General features: G+C 48.4%; 1 protein-coding gene across 1 annotated transcript in view; it reads right to left on the bottom strand.

Annotated features, from left to right (window-relative positions):
• Positions 1-234: 234 nt before the first annotated feature.
• Positions 235-19,900, bottom strand: part of MYD88 (MYD88 innate immune signal transduction adaptor) — a 29,292-nt gene continuing 9,626 nt past the window's right edge. Inside the window, exons 2-5 of the mRNA XM_034759914.1 lie at positions 16,208-16,327; positions 14,594-14,774; positions 6,750-6,841; positions 235-4,342 (exon numbers count right to left, since the gene is read on the bottom strand). Coding sequence (XP_034615805.1) covers positions 4,188-4,342; positions 6,750-6,841; positions 14,594-14,774; positions 16,208-16,327 — 548 coding nt within the window. The 3' untranslated portion in view covers positions 235-4,187. The remainder of the gene's footprint in view (positions 4,343-6,749; positions 6,842-14,593; positions 14,775-16,207; positions 16,328-19,900) is intronic.

Raw genomic sequence — 19,900 nt, 5'->3', positions numbered from 1 at the left:
AGAGGAATTGTACCTCTCTGAAGCATAATTTCTTGGTAGCGTTCCTGCTGGGACACAGTGGTGAGCCACACACTGCTGAATACACAGGACTGAATCTATAAAGGCTTCATCCAGGAATAGCTTATTTCTGAAAAAAATAATGTGACTAGAACCTGTCTGTTAATATCTCCCAATACCATACTTCCCTATAAAGGCAGGTGTTCTCTGATACAGAAACAGCATGTTCACAAATCCTGTTGCTCTTCTTCAGTCTTTATTTTTGGCACAATTTCAAAAGTAGCAAAACTTTTTAAAAAGAACCAACCAGTGGAACAGTTGAATATAAAACACGTATGTCCTTCAAAAGCTGGACAACAGAATGGACAGAAAATAATGCAAATATACAAATAAGTGTTTTGATATTAACAAGCACAGCTATGATTGTTTTAAAGTGAGATAAAAAAATACAATGCAACCAACATCATTTGTGGGTAGTTTTTTAAAAACACATTCCTCTGCACAGGAAGAGGCGGAAAGGGGGAGAAACACTCCATTGCAATTGAATTGCATTTGGAATAAATAAGATTTTATGACTTAAGGAGATGTCGCACTCAGAACAGATTTATGACAAATTCAGAAGTGCATAGGATCTTGAGATTACTTCAGCATACAGCAGCAGTCCCCAACTGTGAGTCGTGCCCCTTTAGGGGGGCATGGAGAAATGTTCAGGTGGTGCAGCAGGGCCCAGGCCAGCCCCCACAAGGGGTTGAGAAGCAGCACCACCCAGTCACGCTCTGCCCCCAGCTCCACTCCAGCTCTGGCCGCAGCCCTGCCCGCAACTGAGGCCCCAGTTTCAACCCCCGACCATGGCCTGACTCCCCTCCCAGCCATAACCCCATCTGCAGCTCCAGCCCCAGCCTTGGCTTCCAGCCCTCAGGAGGGGCACGGACAGATTACATAAGGGACAGCATGACATAAAAAGTTTGGGGACCACTGGCTTACATATTAAGAAGTAACTCTTTAAACCTCCAGACCTTATGTTTCTGGGATTACGACTTCTAACCCTAATAGAGTTATTTTAGCCTACTTAAGAACTTCTAACTTGATTTTAAAAAGTTGAGTACATGCACGTGCCATTCACTACCAATATTTTGCACTTATAAAGTACAGCAGCTTTCTTCTGAGACAGAGAGGTGAAGAAACCAAGGCACAGAGAGATTAGGTGACAAGATAATCTTGTCCAAGCTATGAGGTCTTTGATGATTATTTGGAATGGTAAATTCATCTGGGTACGTTTGGATGAACTAGTAATGATGAAGATGCTGCTGTTTCTTTCCTCGCAAAAGCAGCAGCTTCTCTATTCAGTGAGCGGCGATATTCAGCTATCATTTAATCACCTAGTAAATATGAATACAATATAGTATGATTTTATTATTGCATTGCTGTAGCAGCTATAGGCCCAAACCAGAGATCAGGGCCCACCACAGACGGCGCTGTACAAACATGTTGTAAAATTATAGTCTCTGCCAAAGAGTTCACTATCTGTGCTAAACATTTCCTACTTAAAACAGGACACTGGGAGTTAGGGAACATGGGTTCCAGTCCTTGCTTTGCCAGTGACTCAAGGTGCAATGTTGGATAAGTCAGTTAAACTTTCTGTGCCTGTTTCCCCTCTGTGAACTGGAGACAGTTCTCCCCTGCCAGCCAGCGGGATTAGGAGGTATAAGTGTGTAAGTGTGCCTCACTGTAACCTCCTGGTGGCTAGACCATGAAGAGTTTCATGTTTCTGCTACAGCCTTTGAAGTTAATAGACCTAGTCATTCAACAGACGCTCACGCTTTTAGATCCAAACATATCAGGTTCAATCCCACCGCTGGTGTATTCATGTTTGTAAAAGAGCTAATATTCAGCAAACAAAATCAATCCAATTCCCTACAACGGCTGGGGACCTAGCAGTCCTCAGAACCCCAGGTTATTTATATAACTGACATTTAGAAACTATGCAGGAATCCGAAGATAAGCAGCTTTGCTTCACTTCTGCACCGAGGACAAGAGGACCAGGAGATACATTTATATCCATTTAGATCCGTTAAGTTTGGGGGTTTCCCCAGAGTTCTCTCACTAATTCCCACAACATCCTCAGGACAGACTTGTGCAGGGTGATCTCATTAAAGTGGTGGAGACCGTTATGTTAATGGGAGAGATGGCAAAAAGGGTGTTTTGCAGGCCCACCCAAAAGTGTTCCCCAGCACTGATGCTAGGAGCATTAACACGCTTCAATTAATTGAAGTTCACAACAATAGGGTTGGCTTGTCTATTACAAGAGACCTAGTGGGCAAAAAAAAGTTGGTAAAAAATATAGCCACATCTTATGAGTAGACATTAATGTCCTTTAAAGACGCACAGACACTTCTAACAGAAGAACTCAACATAGTTAATATTGCAATGAATAGTCAAGAAACTGATGATCAGCTACTGTTTGAAAACGTACACGAGTAACTCATATTAAGCAGTAAAATCAATAGCAAATCAGTGGCTGAAGGAATGAACCAACATGCAGCAAATACAGATACGTAGGCACAAGAAAACCACATCGCTTTGGAAAGTAAACATTTACCAAAACCCTGTTTGAGACCTTGACAGGTTATTTTAAAAGTGTCACCTTTGGGGGGGAAAAAAAACAAAAAAACCCACACACACAAGTTTCCATAAGGGCTGGATCATACAGAGCCTCTGATCCACACGATGCATACAATTACAGCCACAACAGTGCTGCTCCTAACCTCACTCATGCAAGCAACCAGGGATTCTTTTAGATTTAAAGTAGACTGATAAATTAATCACAGTCTCATAATATATTAATTAAAATATACTATGTTCATATTAAAACAACATTATTATTTGTTTTTAAGTAGGCCTGATCTATAATGTAAGGCACGCTTTGTCAGACACTTATCCTTTTGGTATTGGGACATTCTAAAGCCAGTGTGTTCTGCGGGGTTCTTAGAAGCCAAATGATTTAGGGGCTGCTCCTAGAAAGTTCTCAGCTCAATTCTCCCATTCAAGTCAATGGAAGCTGAAGGTATTCAGCACCTTGTGTGTTAAGGGTTCAATCCTGCAATACAAATCCAAGACTGAGCCATCAACGTGAGAATGATCTGTTGTAAACATTATAGGATCTATGATTTCCCAGTGCTGATGTAAGAGCGATCACTTAGTTAAATGGGACATGTGCACAGATGGACAGACATACGTGCTACAAGCAGCACCCTCATTATTTAGTATGAGTTTCTCTATGGCTTTTGCTTTTAACGAAGAACCAATCATTGATCGAGGTCGGAAGGCTGTTTCAGAGGATGTCAGCCATAGGGGAGTTACATGAGTAACGGGTTGGACTATGACCTAAAATGTTTTAAAAGACCAAAATTGAGAAAAAAAATATTAAACAGAAAATAAACTCACTTCAGTCATTTCTCAAGGGTCAGATATTGCTAAAAATAATGGGAGATCAGTTCATTTCTTTTAGATACTTAAACATTGTTTAAGTAAATTTGATGCTCATTAAATACAAAGAGAGTCCTGGAGACTGAAGTCCTCCGTATAGCTAGAGAGCAGGTACAATCTGGGCAGCGGCACTGGAAACTGCCTTTCCAGTGTGCTAGAACCCGGATCTGGAGGGGTTGCCTCTAGGGAACAAACGGGTAGTACAATCCTTGGCCTCTCTACCAACTAGGGTGCCAGTATCAATGATTTTCATGGCATTTGTCATTTGTCCACTAGGAACCACACTGAGACCCCCGAACTCATTTCAGACAGGTCAGCAATCAGCCATCAGATTTCACCAGGGATTAAAGAGAGAAACTATTCCCCTGACAATGCCCAGATACCACTAAGGGAGCCATGTAACGGTGTTTAAAACCATATAAAATGTGTGTACAACATCTACGGTTTGTGGTCATTTAAAGTTACCTACCTGGAGAAGTGCATTGTGGCAGCTGTACTGCAATTAACACCCCATTTAATGCAATTAAGCCCCCGTTCAGATAACACCTGTGTGTCTGTGGGAGGCCCTAGGCACAATATTGCAAGGATCAAAGTTCTGGCATGTGGAAAGGCTGTATAAACGACACCTGGAAGTTAGAGTTTCTTTTTTTCCTGAAGGCACAGCTGTGCTGGATCAAAAGGCACCTGGCTCATGGAGCTTTGCCTCATGGAAGCAAGAGGGATTTTGCCAGTCTTATCCAGAACCATTTTTTGGTGCAGGGATTAGTGTAGTCACAGACCGTAATGAACCTCAAGATGCTTGGAAACTCGTTCTTCATGGATTTGCACTTGACTGGAATCAGCCGTTTGTGGCGAGCACCTGAAAGACAGTCCACACAGGCAAGTGGGTAAAGAAAGTTGCATCGTACCCCTAAATCCATTCTTTCCACCCCCCATAGAGTGAAAGCAGCAGCACACACACACACAGGTCCATATAGCTAGGCCTGATCCTGATCTCAGTTACAGCAGTGTAACTCAATAGGCCCTGCTCCAGGACAGCAAGTTCCAGAGACGAAGACCCTTTCCCTCAGCCAAACGCATACAGGAACATGCATCTCAAATCTCCCCGAACTGGTTACACTTACAACATACACAAGTCAAACCTTGAAGGGCTTTATAAGTCAGTACCATGAACTGCACCAAAAAACCCAACTGGCAACTAGTGCAGTGTCTGGGGCATGGGTGTGCTGCGTTCCATTCGAGACGCACAACATTCTGCACCAGCTGACGTTTGAGAAGTACAGGGATAGCCCCGACTGAGCAGACTAGATTAATCCAATCTGCCAGTGATGAAGGCATGGAGAACTGCGGTGAAGTCCAACTCTGAAAGAATGTAGAATGTAGGGGTAGAAGCGAGAGGATTTGAGAGGCCATCAAGTCCAACCCCCTTCACTTCGGCAGGGCCAAGTAAACCTAGACCATCCCTGACCGGTGTTTGTCTAACCTGTTCTTAAAAACCTCCAATTATGGGTATTCCACAACCTCCTTTGGAAGCCTGGTTGAGAGCTTGACTGCCTTTATAGTTAGACAGTTTTTCCTAATAGCTAACCTAAATCTCCCTTGCTGTAGATTAAGCCCATTACTTCTTGTCCTTCCTTCAGTGGACATGGAGAACAATTGATCCCTGTCCTTTTCATAAGACCCCTTAACATATTCGAAGACTGTCATCAGGCCCCCCTCATTCATCTTTTCTCAAGACTAAACATGCCCAGTGTTTTAACCTTTCCTCCTAGGTCAGGTTTTCTATACCTTTTGTCATTTTTGTTGCTCCCCTTCCACATTGTCCACACCTTTCTTAAAGTGTGGTGCCCAGAACTGGACCCAGTACTCCAGCTGAGGCCTCACCAGTGCCAAACAGAGCGAGACAATTACCTCCTGTGTCTTACACATGACACTTCTGTTAATAAACTCGAGAATGGTATTAGCCTTTTTCACAACTGTATCACATTGACTTATATTCAATATGATCCACTATAACCCCCAGACCCTTTTCTGTAGTCTGACCCCCCTAGCCAGTTATTCCCCATTTGGTAGCGTCACATCTGGTTTTTCCTTCTTAAGTAAAGTACTTTGCACTTGTCTTTACTGAATTTCATCTTGTTGATTTCAGACCAACTCTCCAATTAGTCAAGATCATTTTGAATTCTAGTCCTGTCCTCCTAAGTGCTTGCAACCCCTCCCAACTTGGCGTTATCCACAAATTTGATAAGCGCACTCCATTTCATTATTCAACATGCCACAACCTCCTGGCCATATACCACTGGAAGGATTCACTCTTGGCAATCTGTGCTGTAGGAATATCCTGATGCAGCTGTGGATCTAAAAAGATACTTGAGTAACCAAAAAACAATGGGTAGATTGATCCTAAACCACTTCTTCCAGATCGTCAGGCCTTCCTAGGTTACTACTATTTCCTTTTCTATGAGCATACTTCCCTCAGAACCGTAGGCTGCAGCACCCACTGGTAATTAAAGGGCAGCAAGCAATCACTCTACCAGTGTCTGCATAGGATCAGACTCCCACCCTTCTGATTGCCCCTCAAGGAAGCAGTAATCGCTCTCAAGAATGACATCCTTTGGTCTGAGTGAAATCCCTTTCTTTTCCTTTAGTGGAGGGCACTGAACACTGGGCCAGCACTAGCCATGGAGAAGGTTTTCCACACAAGAGACGATGTGCTAAGTTGATACGGCACTGGGCTAGGATTCAGGAGATCTAGGTTCTATTCCTGGCTCTGCCATTGGCAAATCATTTTACTCTTCTGCAGCCCTTCCCACCCCTCGTCTGTTCCAGCTATTCTTGACAGGGACTGTCTCCTTTTCAGGGCCTGTCCACACTGTGAGTTAGTGTGCAGCAAGCCAGGATGTGAATCTACAGCACACTAGTTTGCTACGCACTGACTCGGCAGATGGACCCTGCCGCTGTGTACTAAAAGATCCATAGTGCACTTTGATGTAGCGCTGTTTGAAATGGGAGAACATCAAAGCTCCCTACGGATCCTTTAGTGTGTGGTAGCTGGGTTCACCTGGCAAGTTAATGCACAGCAAGCTAGCGTAGATTCAACAGCTGTGTGGCCAAGCCGTTACTATGCATTTGTACGGTGCCTTGCTCAATGGGCACCAGTCTCAGCTGGGGCCTTTAGATGCTATTGAAATACAAATAGTTAAGAACATTGACTATACATTGTCGTGGGAAAATGTACCCTTAATGGGCCATCCGCATTCTCTTACCTGGGGAAAGGCTAAGAGCAAATTTGGTCTGGAAATCACATTCATTGCTGTCTAGGTAATCATCTGAAATAACAACCACCATCTTCCTACACCTGGAATTAAACCGAGAGTGGGGAAAAAATGGTTATTAACTAAATGAAAGAGAGATGCTTTTCATGCTTGCTGGAAATATATATATTTTATAGGACTGTTCTGCTGAAAACATGCAACCAGCAACAGTGTTCCAGCTCTAATGTCAATAAAATCTGAAGTGTTTGATACTTTACTTACAGCTGTATATATATTACACACAAAAAGCTTATGTAAAAGGAACATTATTGAGGTTGCAAAGTCAAGTACTCAGAAGTTAGGAATGCTAGAATTAAGGTCACCTGTGCATCCTTAATTCAGCCCCCTTGTACGAATGCATTATGATGCAGTCTTTAACAATATGATCTCATACTATGCTATCAGGTGGGTATCACTGATATTAATGTATATTTTTAAAGAAGTATTACAATGATTTGGAACCATCAAGTTGTGCAATAGCTAACAGAACCACAAAATCTCATTACTGTTAGCTTCATCCTCCTTCTATTCGTTACTCACATTCATCTGATATGTCTTGTCTTACATTACATGGTAAGTTCTTCCAAGCAGACATCTTCTGCCTGTGTATTTGTACAGTGCCTTGCACAATAGGGCCCTGATCCTGGCTGGAGCCTAGAGATGCTACCATAACAACCCCATCTGTCTGAAAGGATCCTTCAGAAATCCAGACAAGTAGCTATTAGGACAGCTAAGAAGTGGCTTATTTTTTCATTGAGCATATATAAGTTCCTCTGTGCACCACCAGTGTCTTGGGCAGAAGACAGATCTCTCTTATGAATTCCTGGCTGCCCCAAGGTGCTTGCACTCTCCACAAGTTAGCTGCCCAGAGAGATAACTGACACCATAATGTTCCATTGGGTGGAAAAATTAACTGGATAAAGAAAAAAAAGACGGTTACTCACCGTTGTAACTGTTGTTCTTCGAGATGTGTTGCTCATATCCATTCCATTAGGTGTGTGCGCGCCGCGTGCACGATCGTCGGAAGATTTTCTACCCTAGCAACACCGGCGGGTCGGCTGTGGAGCCCCCTAGAGTGGCGCCCTCATGGCGCTGAATATATACCCCAGCCGACCCGGCGCCCCCTCAGTTCCTTCTTGCCGGCTACTCCGACAGTGGGGACGGGGGGCGGGTTTGGAATGGATATGAGCAACACATCTCGAAGAACAACAGTTACAACGGTGAGTAACCGTCTTTTCTTCTTCGAGTGCTTGCTCATATCCATTCCATTAGGTGACTCCCAAGCCCAACTTAGGTGGTGGGGTCGGAGTGAGACATTGCTGTGTGCAAAACCGCTGACCCGAATGCAGCATCGTCCCTGGACTGTTGCACTAGTGCATAGTGAGCTGTAAACGTGTGGACTGATGACCAAACCGCCGCTCTACAAATGTCCTGTATCGGAACATGTGCCAGGAAAGCAGTCGAGGAGGCTTGGGCCCTCGTGGAGTGAGCGGTGAGGTGCGGTGCTGAGACACCTGCCAGGTCATAGCAAGTCCGGATGCAAGACGTAATCCAGGAGGATAGGCGTTGTGAGGAGACCGGTGAGCCTTTCATTCGGTCGGCTACTGCAACAAAGAGTTGCGTCGTCTTTCTAAAGTGCTTTGTGCGGTCAATATAGAAGGCCAGGGCCCTGCGTACGTCCAGGGAATGCAAACGTTGATCCTGGCGAGTGGCATGTGGTTTGGGATAAAAGACCGGGAGAAATATGTCCTGGTTGATATGAAATGGAGAAACCACCTTGGGGAGAAAGGCAGGATGTGGGCGAAGCTGCACTTTATCCTTATGGAAAACTGTATAAGGGGGCTCGGATGTAAGCGCCCTGAGTTCAGAAACTCGCCTTGCTGAGGTGATGGCTACGAGGAAGGCTGTCTTCCAGGATAGGTACAAGAGTGAACAGGTGGCTAGTGGTTCGAATGGAGGACCTGTGAGCTTGGAGAGAACCAGGTTGAGGTCCCACGTCGGGACGGGCTGACGCTGTTGTGGGTACGTCCGGTCTAAGCCCTTGAGGAATCTAACGACCATCGGGTTAGAGAATACCGAGGACGCGAGTTCCCCCGGGTGAAAGGCTGATATAGCAGCCAGGTGAACTCTGATTGAAGATATCGCCAACCCTTGCTGTTTTAGGGAGAGGAGATATTCCAATATGAGAGGAATGGGTGCCTGCAACGGGGGCGTGGCTCGTTGTTCGCACCAACAGGAGAACCGTTTCCACTTGGCCAGGTACGTGGTCCGTGTTGAGGGTTTTCTACTGCTCAGCAGAATCTGTTGGACAGAGTGCGAGCATTGCCGCTCTGCCTGGGTGAACCATGGAGCAGCCACGCTGTGAGGTGGAGTGATTGCAGGTCGGGGTGACGCAGCCGACCGTGGTCCTGAGATATGAGATCCGGACATAATGGAAGTGTGATCGGTGTCTGAACCGAGAGCTCCAACAGTGTGGTGTACCAATGTTGTCTCGGCCACGCTGGAGCGATCAGAATTACCTGTGCCTGGTCTCTGCGCAATTTGAGCAGTACCTTGTGGACCAGAGGAAACGGAGGGAAGGCATAAAACAGGTGATCTTTCCAGGGAAGGAGAAACGCATCCGAGAGGGAGCCCGGAGCTCGACCTTGTAGGGAGCAGAACATGTGGCACTTCCTGTTGTCTCGGGATGCAAACAGGTCTATCTGGGGAAACCCCCACTTCTGGAAGACGGAATGTATGATGTCCGGACGGATAGACCACTCGTGCGTTTGGAAGGACCTGCTGAGTCGGTCCGCTAGAGTGTTCTGGACTCCAGGGAGGAACGATGCCGTGAGATGGATCGAGTGGGCGATGCAGAAGTCCCACAGGCGAATGGCCTCTTGGCATAGAATTGACGAACGTGCTCCTCCTTGCTTGTTGATGTAAAACATGGCCGTGGTGTTGTCGATGAGAACCAGCACACAGCGGCCACGTAGGAGATTGAGGAATGCCTGGCACGCCAGGCGTACCGCCATCAGTTCCCGAACATTGATATGCAGGGCTAGCTGGGGTGTAGTCCACAGGCCCTGGGTATGGTGTTCGTTGAGATGGGCGCCCCAACCCAGAGATGACGCGTCTGTGACCAGGTGCAGAGAGGGTTGTGGGGCGTGAAATGGCATCCCCTCGCAGACCACATTGTGATCTAGCCACCAGGTGAGGGAGGCCAGGACCGAGTTCGGGACCGTGACTACCATGTTCAGGCTGTCCCGATGTGGACGGTATATTGATGACACCCAGGTTTGAAGTGGGCGAAGCCGAAGTCTGGCATGCCTGGTTACGTACGTGCAGGAAGCCATGTGACCCAGCAGGGTAAGGCACGACCTCACCGTGGTAGTTGGGAAGGCCTTGAGCCCTTGAATGAGGTTCGTGATGGTGCCAAAGCGGTTGTCTGGCAGGATGGCTTGTGCACGTCTGGAGTCTAGAACTGCGCCGATGAATTCTATTCTCTGGGTAGGTTCTAGAGTGGATTTGTCCTTGTTGAGTAGGATGCCCAACTCGTTGAATGTGTGCACTATTCTGTGGACGTGAGCTTGAACTTGCTCCTTGGTGCGACCGCGCACCAGCCAGTCGTCTAGGTACGGGAACACCTGTATCCCTTGCCGACGAAGGTACGCTGCCACGACCGCCATACATTTCGTGAACACCCTTGGGGCCGAGGATAGGCCGAAGGGAAGGACTGCAAATTGGTAGTGCACCGTGTTTACCACGAATCGCAGGAAGCGTCTGTGAGGCGGGTAGATTGCAACGTGAAAGTATGCGTCTTTCATGTCGAGGGCGGCGAACCAGTCTCCAGGATCGAGGGAAGGGATAATGGCCCCCAAAGAGACCATGCGGAACTTCAACTTTACTACGAATTTGTTGAGTCCGCGCAAGTCCAAGATGGGTCGCAGACCTCCTTTGGACTTGGGGATCAGGAAGTAACGGGAATAAAATCCCCTGCCCCTTAACTCTATCGGAACCTCCTCTATGGCCCCCATGGCCAGGAGCGTAGAAACCTCCTGTATAAGAAGTTGCTCGTGAGAAGGGTCCCTGAAGAGGGACGGGGAAGGGGGGGAGGAGGGGGGGATAGAAGAAAACTGGATAGCGTATCCCCTCCCCACCGTGCGGAGGACCCAACGGTCCGAAGTTATAAGGGACCAAGCACGGTGGAAGTGGGAGAGACGATCCCGAAAGGAGGGGGCTGGATCCTGGGGAATGACTGGGGCGCCGTCCTCGACCGCACCTTCAAAAGTTCTGTCTATGACCTGAAGGTGGTCTTGGTGGCCCTTGGTTCTGACCAGGTTGAGGGCCGGTCCACCTTCTCCTACCACCTCGTCCTCGCCTCCGGGCCGAGTCTTGTCTCTGTCGAGGCGGGGGGGGGTAGAAGCGCTGAGGCTGCGGCCTAAATGGCCTGCGCTGAGGGCCCACAACATGCATCCCGAGGGAGCGCATGATTGTTCTCGAGTCCTTGAGGCTCTGTAGGCGAGAGTCCGTCTTGTCCGAGAACAATCCATGCCCTTCGAAGGGGAGATCCTGTAGGGTTTGCTGCAGCTCCGGAGGCAAACCCGAAACCTGAAGCCAGGAGATCCTCCGCATAGCGATACCCGAGGCCATGGTCCTCGCAGCCGAGTCCGCTATGTCCAAGGAGGCCTGTAGGGAGGTCCGAGCCACCTTCTTACCCTCCTCTACCATGGCCCCAAACTCTTCCCTGGACTCTTGGGGAATCAACTCCTTGAACTTCCCCATAGAGTTCCAGGAGTTAAAATTGTAACGGCTCAGGAGCGCCTGTTGATTTGCCGCTCTGAGTTGCAGCCCACCGGCTGAGTAAATCTTACGGCCAAACAAATCAAGGCGCTTGGCCTCTTTTGATTTAGGCGCTGCCGCCTGCTGTCCGTGGCGCTCCCGTGCGTTCACTGATGCCACCACCAGGGAACACGGTTGTGGGTGGGTGTACAAGTACCCGTAGTCCTTTGACGGGACAAAGTACTTTCTTTCCACCCCTCTCGCTGTGGGTGGAATAGAGGCAGGGGTTTGCCATATCGTATCCGCATTTGATTGTATCGTGCGGATCAGGGGTAACGCTACCCTCGATGGGGCATCCGCTCCAAGGATGTTCACGATCGGGTCGTGTACCTCCACTACCTCCTCCGCTTGCAGGTCCATATTACGGGCCATCCTGCGCAGAAGATCCTGGTGAGCCCGAAGATCTATCGGAGGAGGGCCTGTGCAGGATGTGCCCGCCACTGCCTCGTCTGGCGAAGAAGAGGAAGATGCCTCCGGTGGAACCGGATCCAAGGGCCGGTCCTGGTCTCCCTGTTCCCGGGCTGGAGCATCACCCGCGTCTGGGTCCAGGGCGTCAGGTGCGACGGACACGGAAGCCTCCGTGTCCCCTGGCGGAGGCCGAGAGATGGTGGACTCCGGGGCCCTTCTCACGGAGTGACCCGAGCGAGAGGTCGAAGGAATTGGAGCCCCTTGCTCCTGGTGGTACGCCCACGGGGTCCAAAACGACCAGTGAGATGGGCCATGGGAATGGTCCTCCGGCATCCCCTGCCAATGGCCCAAGTCCTGTTCCTCGGCTTGCCCCTGAGGAGGGTATGCCGATCTCGACAGGTCCTCTGAGGAGCGAGACACCGATCTCGATGGCCATGGCGGTGCCGAGAGAGTCGGGACCAATCCCGTGGGCTGCGGTGCCGCACGGTGCCGGTCCGGAGATCTTCTATCTCCACGCGGTGCCGGCGACCGGTGCCGGGACCGTGACCGGTGCCGATGACCTCGTCGGTGCCGGGAGTCGGATCTGGACCTCGACGAGGACCTGGAGTATGCCCGGTGCCGGGAGCGGCCTCTCGACGTCGAGCGTCGACCGTAGCGGTGCCGAGAACTGCGTCTCGACGTTGATCGGTGCCGACGATCATACCGGTGCCGAGACGTCGAGCGGTGCCGCGAAGATGATCTTGGCCGCGAGTACGACCGGTGCCGAGTTGATATTCGGCGCCGGGACTGCGAGCGGCGTGGGGACCTGCTTTGGGACCTGGATCGGTGCCGAGGTTCCAGCCCTTGCGATGGAGGGCGCAACAAGGCAGGTTTCCCCCTCGACTGGATCGGGCGGGTCAACGGTGCCGTCGGTGCCGTCGGTGCCGGTGGTTGGGGCGGTGCCGGCTCCGTGAGAGCTATCAAGTCTCTCGCCGCCTCGAAGGCCTCAGGAGTCGACGGGAGGCACTGAATCACCGCCGGTCTCGGTGGAGACGTTGTCCGCACCGGACTCAACGGCTTCGGCGCCGGAGTCGACGGTGCTGGAGGCACCTGTTTCCGGTGCTCCACCGGCGGACGCGGCTCTACCCCCGGCACTGGGGGAGCCGGCGTCTTCGGCACGGTGGTCCCCGTTTTATGGGCTTTTTTATGCCCTGGGGATAACGAACGGCGCCGAGGCACTTGCTGTACCTGCGGTGCCGACGAGGTCCGGTGCCGGGGAGGCTTGTCCGACGCCGCTCGCGTGGTCGTCGCTGCCGGCGCCGCCGGGGCACTGCGCACCGAGGCGCTAGGTGCCGGGGCCTGAGTAGTGGATGGACTCAGTGCCGCCTCCATTAAGAGTTGCCGGAGCCGAAAGTCCCGCTCCTTCTTGGTCCTAGGTCTGAAGGCCTTACAGATCTTACACTTATCTGTTTGATGGGACTCTCCCAGGCACTTCAGACAGGAGTCGTGCGGGTCACTCGTGGGCATAGGCTTTGCGCAGGAGGCGCACTGCTTGAAGCCGGGAGCGTTGGGCATGAGCCCGGTCCCGGTGCCGGGGGAGAAAAGGGGGGAGAGACCCCCTTAATCCCCTGAACTAATATAACAACTTTACAACTATTAACTATTTAACTATAAACACTAAAACTATCTAACTGCTATAACAAATGAAGCTAGGGAGAGTGGAGATCAGCTATGCCGCGCTCCACAGTTCCAACGACCGTCAGGGGCGGTAAGAAGGAACTGAGGGGGCGCCGGGTCGGCTGGGGTATATATTCAGCGCCATGAGGGCGCCACTCTAGGGGGCTCCACAGCCGACCCGCCGGTGTTGCTAGGGTAGAAAATCTTCCGACGATCGTGCACGCGGCGCGCACACACCTAATGGAATGGATATGAGCAAGCACTCGAAGAAGAACTACTAGTGCTGGTGCATTCTCCCACACACAGAGGCACTGACACTCTCTCCAGACAGATCTCCTCCCATCTGGGCATAAGGAGGGAGGTGGGGGAGTTAACCCTCTGTGATACAACTCCCCCTTGACCTCTATGAAAAGGGCTCTAAGGAGTCCTGGGGTGAGGGTCAGAGTGACTCTCCACAGCACTGTCTCTTGAAAACCTGCTGGATTTCTGTGTGGAAATCTGGCTGGATGGGAGCTGATGCAGCTGGGAGCTGTTTTATCTCCTTCTGGTCTCCCTTCACAGCTATCTTTGAGCAACCACAGGGTATCCAAATACCAGAAGCGAGTGCAGAGACCAGTGGTGCCATAAGGAGGGGTCTTCCTTGTGGGTCCTTTGAGCCACAGGTATGGGACGCCTCACCCCTTCCTTCTTGAGGAGATGGCAAATAGGAAACTCCAAAAATACTTCATTGTGGAGTTTCCCTGCCTCTCTATCCCATCCTGCATGCTCTCCAACAGGAGAGGGGAAATCTGGTCCCAAGGAAACAATTCTCCTTTGGCTTCCCCAAAGTCTTACATTGGAAAAATCTAACAAATACTTTCCTTACAGCCAGTTTCTCCCCCGCACACCCCCGGCAGACATCGTTTACTCACCGTCTCTCTATAAGCTCGCTAGTGATGGACCACACACACGATCCTGGCAGGACATCCCGATCAAATACACACAGCTTCAGCTTGAACTCCGTTTGCTCCAGCTCTCTGATCATCTCTTGGACAAAGTGAATGTCTTTTTGACAGTAACAGATGAAGGCATCAAACAGCTCTGGTGTGTTCCCTGGAACCATTGAAAATTGTATGCAGACGATATTAAATTAACTGAATTCAACCACTGCATGCTTTTCAGGTATTGGAGCCTTTGATTCATAACTTCACATAACCCACATTAACACAGTATGGCTCTCTGTCCCCATCTAGTGGCTAATACTCATATAGAGATTTATGACTCAGTCGGCTACAGCTTTTGGGCTAATGAATCTGGTTGTTTGGTTCAGGCAGTAGAGTCTCCTGCTTCTAAATCTAAGTTTCAGTCCCTGCAGACAGTTCACCTAGGGGCATCACTACACTCATTATTTACAAGAGTATCAGGCAGGCCCTCAGATTTGGGAAACACAAACATGCCACAAAGAGAGTTATATGAGAAATAAATCTAGTGGGTAGAAGACTGGCCAATATTTTCAAACTTGGGTATCAGAAGTTAGACACTTAAATAAGTGACCTAACTGAGTTGGCCACCTACAGCTCTCACTGAGGCCTTTATTATTTATTTGGTAAATAAAATAAATAAATAAATTAATGGAGATATCATATCCTATCTCCTAGAACTGGAAGGGACCTTGAAAGGTCATTGAGTCCAGCCCTCTGCCTTCACTAGCAGGACCAAGTACTGATTTTTGCCTCAGATCCCTAAGTGGCCCCCTTAAGGATTGAACTCACAACCCTGGGTTTAACAGGCCAATGCTCAAACCACTAAGCTATCCCTCCCCCATCACAGATTCAGGTGCCTTATTTTAAGGCTAGAATTTTTCACAACTGGGTGTCCAACCTCTACTGACTCGATTCCCCACCGTGTTGCTCCAGTTTTACACCAGCATGACAACACTGATTTCAGCAGAGTTGCGCCAGAATAAAACTGCATTAATGTAGTGAAGGATCAAGCCCTAAAAGTGGGGTAGGGAAAATATTAGCATTCTATGCCCAGATACTAAAATCAGATCCACACAGGCAGAAGCTTTTACCTGTGGAAAGCCCCACAGGATTCAAACTGTGTGGCTCTGTCTCCAGGTTCAGGACCTATTGGTAAACTGGTAAATTGGTAAACTGAGCTTCATGATCCCACTCACCTAAAAAGATCTCCTTCCAAATGAATGAAAATTTAGATCCATGCAATGAACTCTGACAAGACGAAAGCTTTTTATAGAAAGTGGTGCTGGCACAATATCATGCAGCACAGAGTTCCACATGCTTTATTGCACTACCACTCTCTATCCTCATTTACATTTGCCCTACTGCCCCTCCTCCCTCCCTGAGTATTTCAATCCTATCTCCCTGCTTGGTCAAGGTGTCATATATATGCGTATGTTGAGGGAAGGACACAGATAGGAAGGGAGGTGAATGGATCTCAGTACTTCTCACAGGGGTCTACTACATAGAAGGCAAGCCCTAGCACAGTGTATCTATTATTAAATCAATAGATCTATGGCTATTTACCATAAGGATCATCTCTGGTAGTGATGCCGGACATCTCTAATGTCTTCCGAACACTGCTGTCTACTGCTGGCACCTGAAGAGGCGGCTCTTTCCTCTGTAGGTACTTCTTACAGTCCTCTTCTGCAAGAGACACAAAAGGCTCATTTGATGCTGATCATGCTGGTGAGGTTCAATAAACAGGGGAACTCGCTTAGAGGTAACTAAACAAAATACAAAAAGCACCCCAGTCCTTCAGCAACATTCTGACTTGAAAGTTAAAGGGACTTACAACGTTAAGGTGAATTAATTTCGGAGTATTAGTTGTGTGTAGTATGCCCTGAGAGACTGGACAAAAGGTGTTATTTAGGTGTTGTTATTCTTATTGAACAGCACATACAATGTATGCAAATATCACCAGTGCAGTGACTCAATAGGTTTTAACATCTCCATGTTCTCCTTTCATTGTTGCCCATTTTGAGTCCCTAACCAATACTTAACGAACCACCATCAGCTAGTTTGGGGCCAAAATCTAGGAGCTGAGAGGCTTGGGGGTTTTGTTTTGTTTTTTTAGTCTTCATAAAAATCTAATAATAATAAATGTAATGAACTGACTAGCACAAGGGTTCTCAAACTGGGAGTCGGGACCCGTCAGGGGGTCGCGAGGTTATTACATGGGGGGGGGGTTATGAGCTGCCAGCCTCCACCCCAAACCCCATTTTACATCCAGCATTTATAACGGTGTTAAATATATTTTAAAAGTGTTTTTAATTTATAAGGGGGGGGGTCACACTCAGAGGCTTGCTATTTGAAAGGGGTCACTAGTACAAAAGTTTGTGAACCACTGGACTAGCACATGTGTATACCATGGGCTAAGAATCATAGGGTTAGAAGGGACTGCAAAGGTTATCTAGCCTAACCCTCTGTCAAGATGCAGGATTTGTCTAAACCAGAGGTTCTCAAACTCTGGTCTGTGGACCCCCAGTGGTCCACAAGCTCCATTCAGGTGGTCCTCGGATAGTTCCGCCTGGGCGCCTGCACACAAGAGAATGAAGGGCCACCAACCTAATTAGTGGAGCCGTGCAGGCGTGGCTCCTCTAATTAGGTGCCTGGACCCTGGAGAAGACGCACATGTAAGGTGAGGTGGTGGCCTTGAGGGGAATAGGGGATAGGTGGGAGGGGGCAGTGGGGTGAGAAGAGGGGGTGGGGGGAATTTGGGACTTGCAGTGCTGCGGCAACCAGAGAAAGAGGCGTCTTTCCACAGCTCCAGGGCTGCGGCTGCTGGCCCTCCTTCCCAGCCTCAGCTCTGTGGCTGCTGTGGCGGGGGGGGGGGGGGAGGGGAGACCCCCCTCCTTCCCAGCCTCAGCTCTGTGGCTGCTGTGGTGGGGGAGAGACACCCGCCTCCTTCCCAGCCCCAGTTCTGTGGCTGCTGTGGTGGGGGAGAGACACCCGCCTCCTTCCCAGCCCCAGCTTGGGGGCTACTGCAGGGGGGGAGAGAGGGAAAGACCTCCTTCCTTCCCAGCCCCAGCTCGGGGGCTGCCACGGCAGGGGAGAGAGGGCACATCCATTGCATTCGAAAGGTAAGACAACTGATATTAAAATATATGAGTTGTGTGCTTTTATGTGTAGAACAAAAAAAACGTTATTATTATTTTATATATATATCACTTTTCTCCAAAACACTTTACAATAGTTAGTAGTTAGCTAACGGTACAAACAACATTTGGAAAGCTCATTAAGTGGTCTGCCGAGACCCTCAGCAATTTTCAAGTGATCCGCAAAAAAAAAAAGTTGGAGAACCACTGGTCTAAACCATCCTTCTTTAAGTTGGAATCAGAATTGATGATCAGTTGCAGAATCAGACGTTCAGATACTACAGTGAGGAAGGCCATATAAGAAACTAGATCAGGGGTAGGCAACCTATGGCACGCGTGCCAAAGGCGGCATGCGAGCTGATTTTCAGTGGCACTCACACTACCCGGGTCCTGACCACCGTTCCGGGGGCTCTGCATTTTAATTTAATTTTAAATGAAGCTTCTTAAACATTTTAAAAACCTTATTTACTTTACATACAATAGTTTAGTTCTATATTATAGACTTATAGAAATAGACCTTCTAAAAGCGTTAAAATGTATTACTGGCACATGAAACCTTAAATTAGAGTGAATAAATGAAGACTCAGCACACCACTTCTGAACGGTTGCCGACCCCTGCGATAAACCCACTGCAGAATAGGGCTGATTACACTAACTGCCAGTGGAGAATCTCCCTTAGCTCAAGTTGTGGTCGTATGTTCTTCTAGAGCAGGAAGATCTGGACTCTGATCCACTGCTGCTATGAAGTTCCCATGAAATGCTGTGTGGATATAGGTTTGTTACAAGTAGAAATATGTTCATTCACTTTATTTTTTAAACAATCTAAATGGAAATAGTAACTGTTTGTTTTTTAAAATTCCCCTGTAGTGTATACAACCAACCCATTGCAGCATTGTACTAGTGCATGAGACCCAGTGAGTAAAAGCAGATCTGAAACTATTCGAAAAAAACCAACACCCCTAAAACTGACTAGTGTTTTTTCCACTTCCCAAGTGGAAGTGCAAAATGCAAACAAAAAGCACAAATGGAGAAAAGCAAATTGATATGAAATATTGTTGTGTGTTATTTTTTAAATGTATAATTTTTAATCAGACATCATGCAATCCTTTCACTGGACGGTTACAAAAAAACCTCGGGCTCTTAGCTATGCTGGTGTGTTATACAGACTGGTCTTTGTGATGAGAACAATTGCCGAGGGACTGGAAATAGCAGGAAAGGGAATCTACTGGAAGTAATGACATATTTTAAAATAATAGCTGGGTAAAGAAAAACAACAAAAGAGACCAAAAGTAAAAATCAGAGCTATTCAGAGAGCTTAGAGGGAAAGTACCAGGGACTGGATGAAAACAAGTCCTTTGGGTGCATGAGATGGCAAACAAACATTGTAAAAAATAGGTTATTTCCCCCCACATTATATAAATGGAATCTACAATGAGAGGCCTGATCTGAATTTCTCTAGACTGTTTTCCAGTTCCTTATCAGAATTTAATTCAAGGCTCTGACACCACGTTCATGAAAACAAGTGCTCTCTCCTGATTAGTCTGTTCTGGGCCATACACACTTATTGAGCACTTCTGATGATTCCATTAATGATGCAAACATGCGCTAAACCTTTTACCCATCCATCTCCAAGAGTGAAAGCTTCCGTCTGAGGCAAAACTTTCAGAATGACACACCAACCATAATAAAACCCACATAGCTTTGTTACAAATACAAAATTGAGGCCAATTTCACTGAAATTGAGATGAGGTTTTTCCAGTCAACCTGAGCTGATGAATGGTTTCCAGTAGTTTTGCATGGGTCAGTCTCCATACTAGGAAATATTGAAAGAGTTTTGCTTTGAGTCATGTGCTAATTAGGGCACAAAGTCAAAGTGACCATCAAGGGGTCTGAAACAATAAGAACAAAACCAACTCGATGAGGCTGCCCGAAGCCTGCAAACTTAGGGTTACCAGACGTCCGGATTTTCCCGGACATGTCCGGCTTTTGGGGGTTCAAATCCCCGTCCGGGGGGAAATCCCCAAAAGCCAGGCATGTCCGGGAAAATCGGGAGGGAGGGAGGGAGGGAGGGCTCGGTGGTGCTCGGCCGGGGCCTCTTTGGCTGGGGTCGGCGGTGCGGGGC

The sequence above is a fragment of the Trachemys scripta genome, chromosome 2, assembly GCF_013100865.1.
Source record: "Trachemys scripta elegans isolate TJP31775 chromosome 2, CAS_Tse_1.0, whole genome shotgun sequence".
In the NCBI taxonomy this organism is placed as follows: Eukaryota; Metazoa; Chordata; order Testudines; family Emydidae; genus Trachemys; species Trachemys scripta.
The sequence above is the reverse complement of the archived record's forward strand: the minus strand, read 5'-3'. Positions and strand labels throughout refer to the sequence as shown.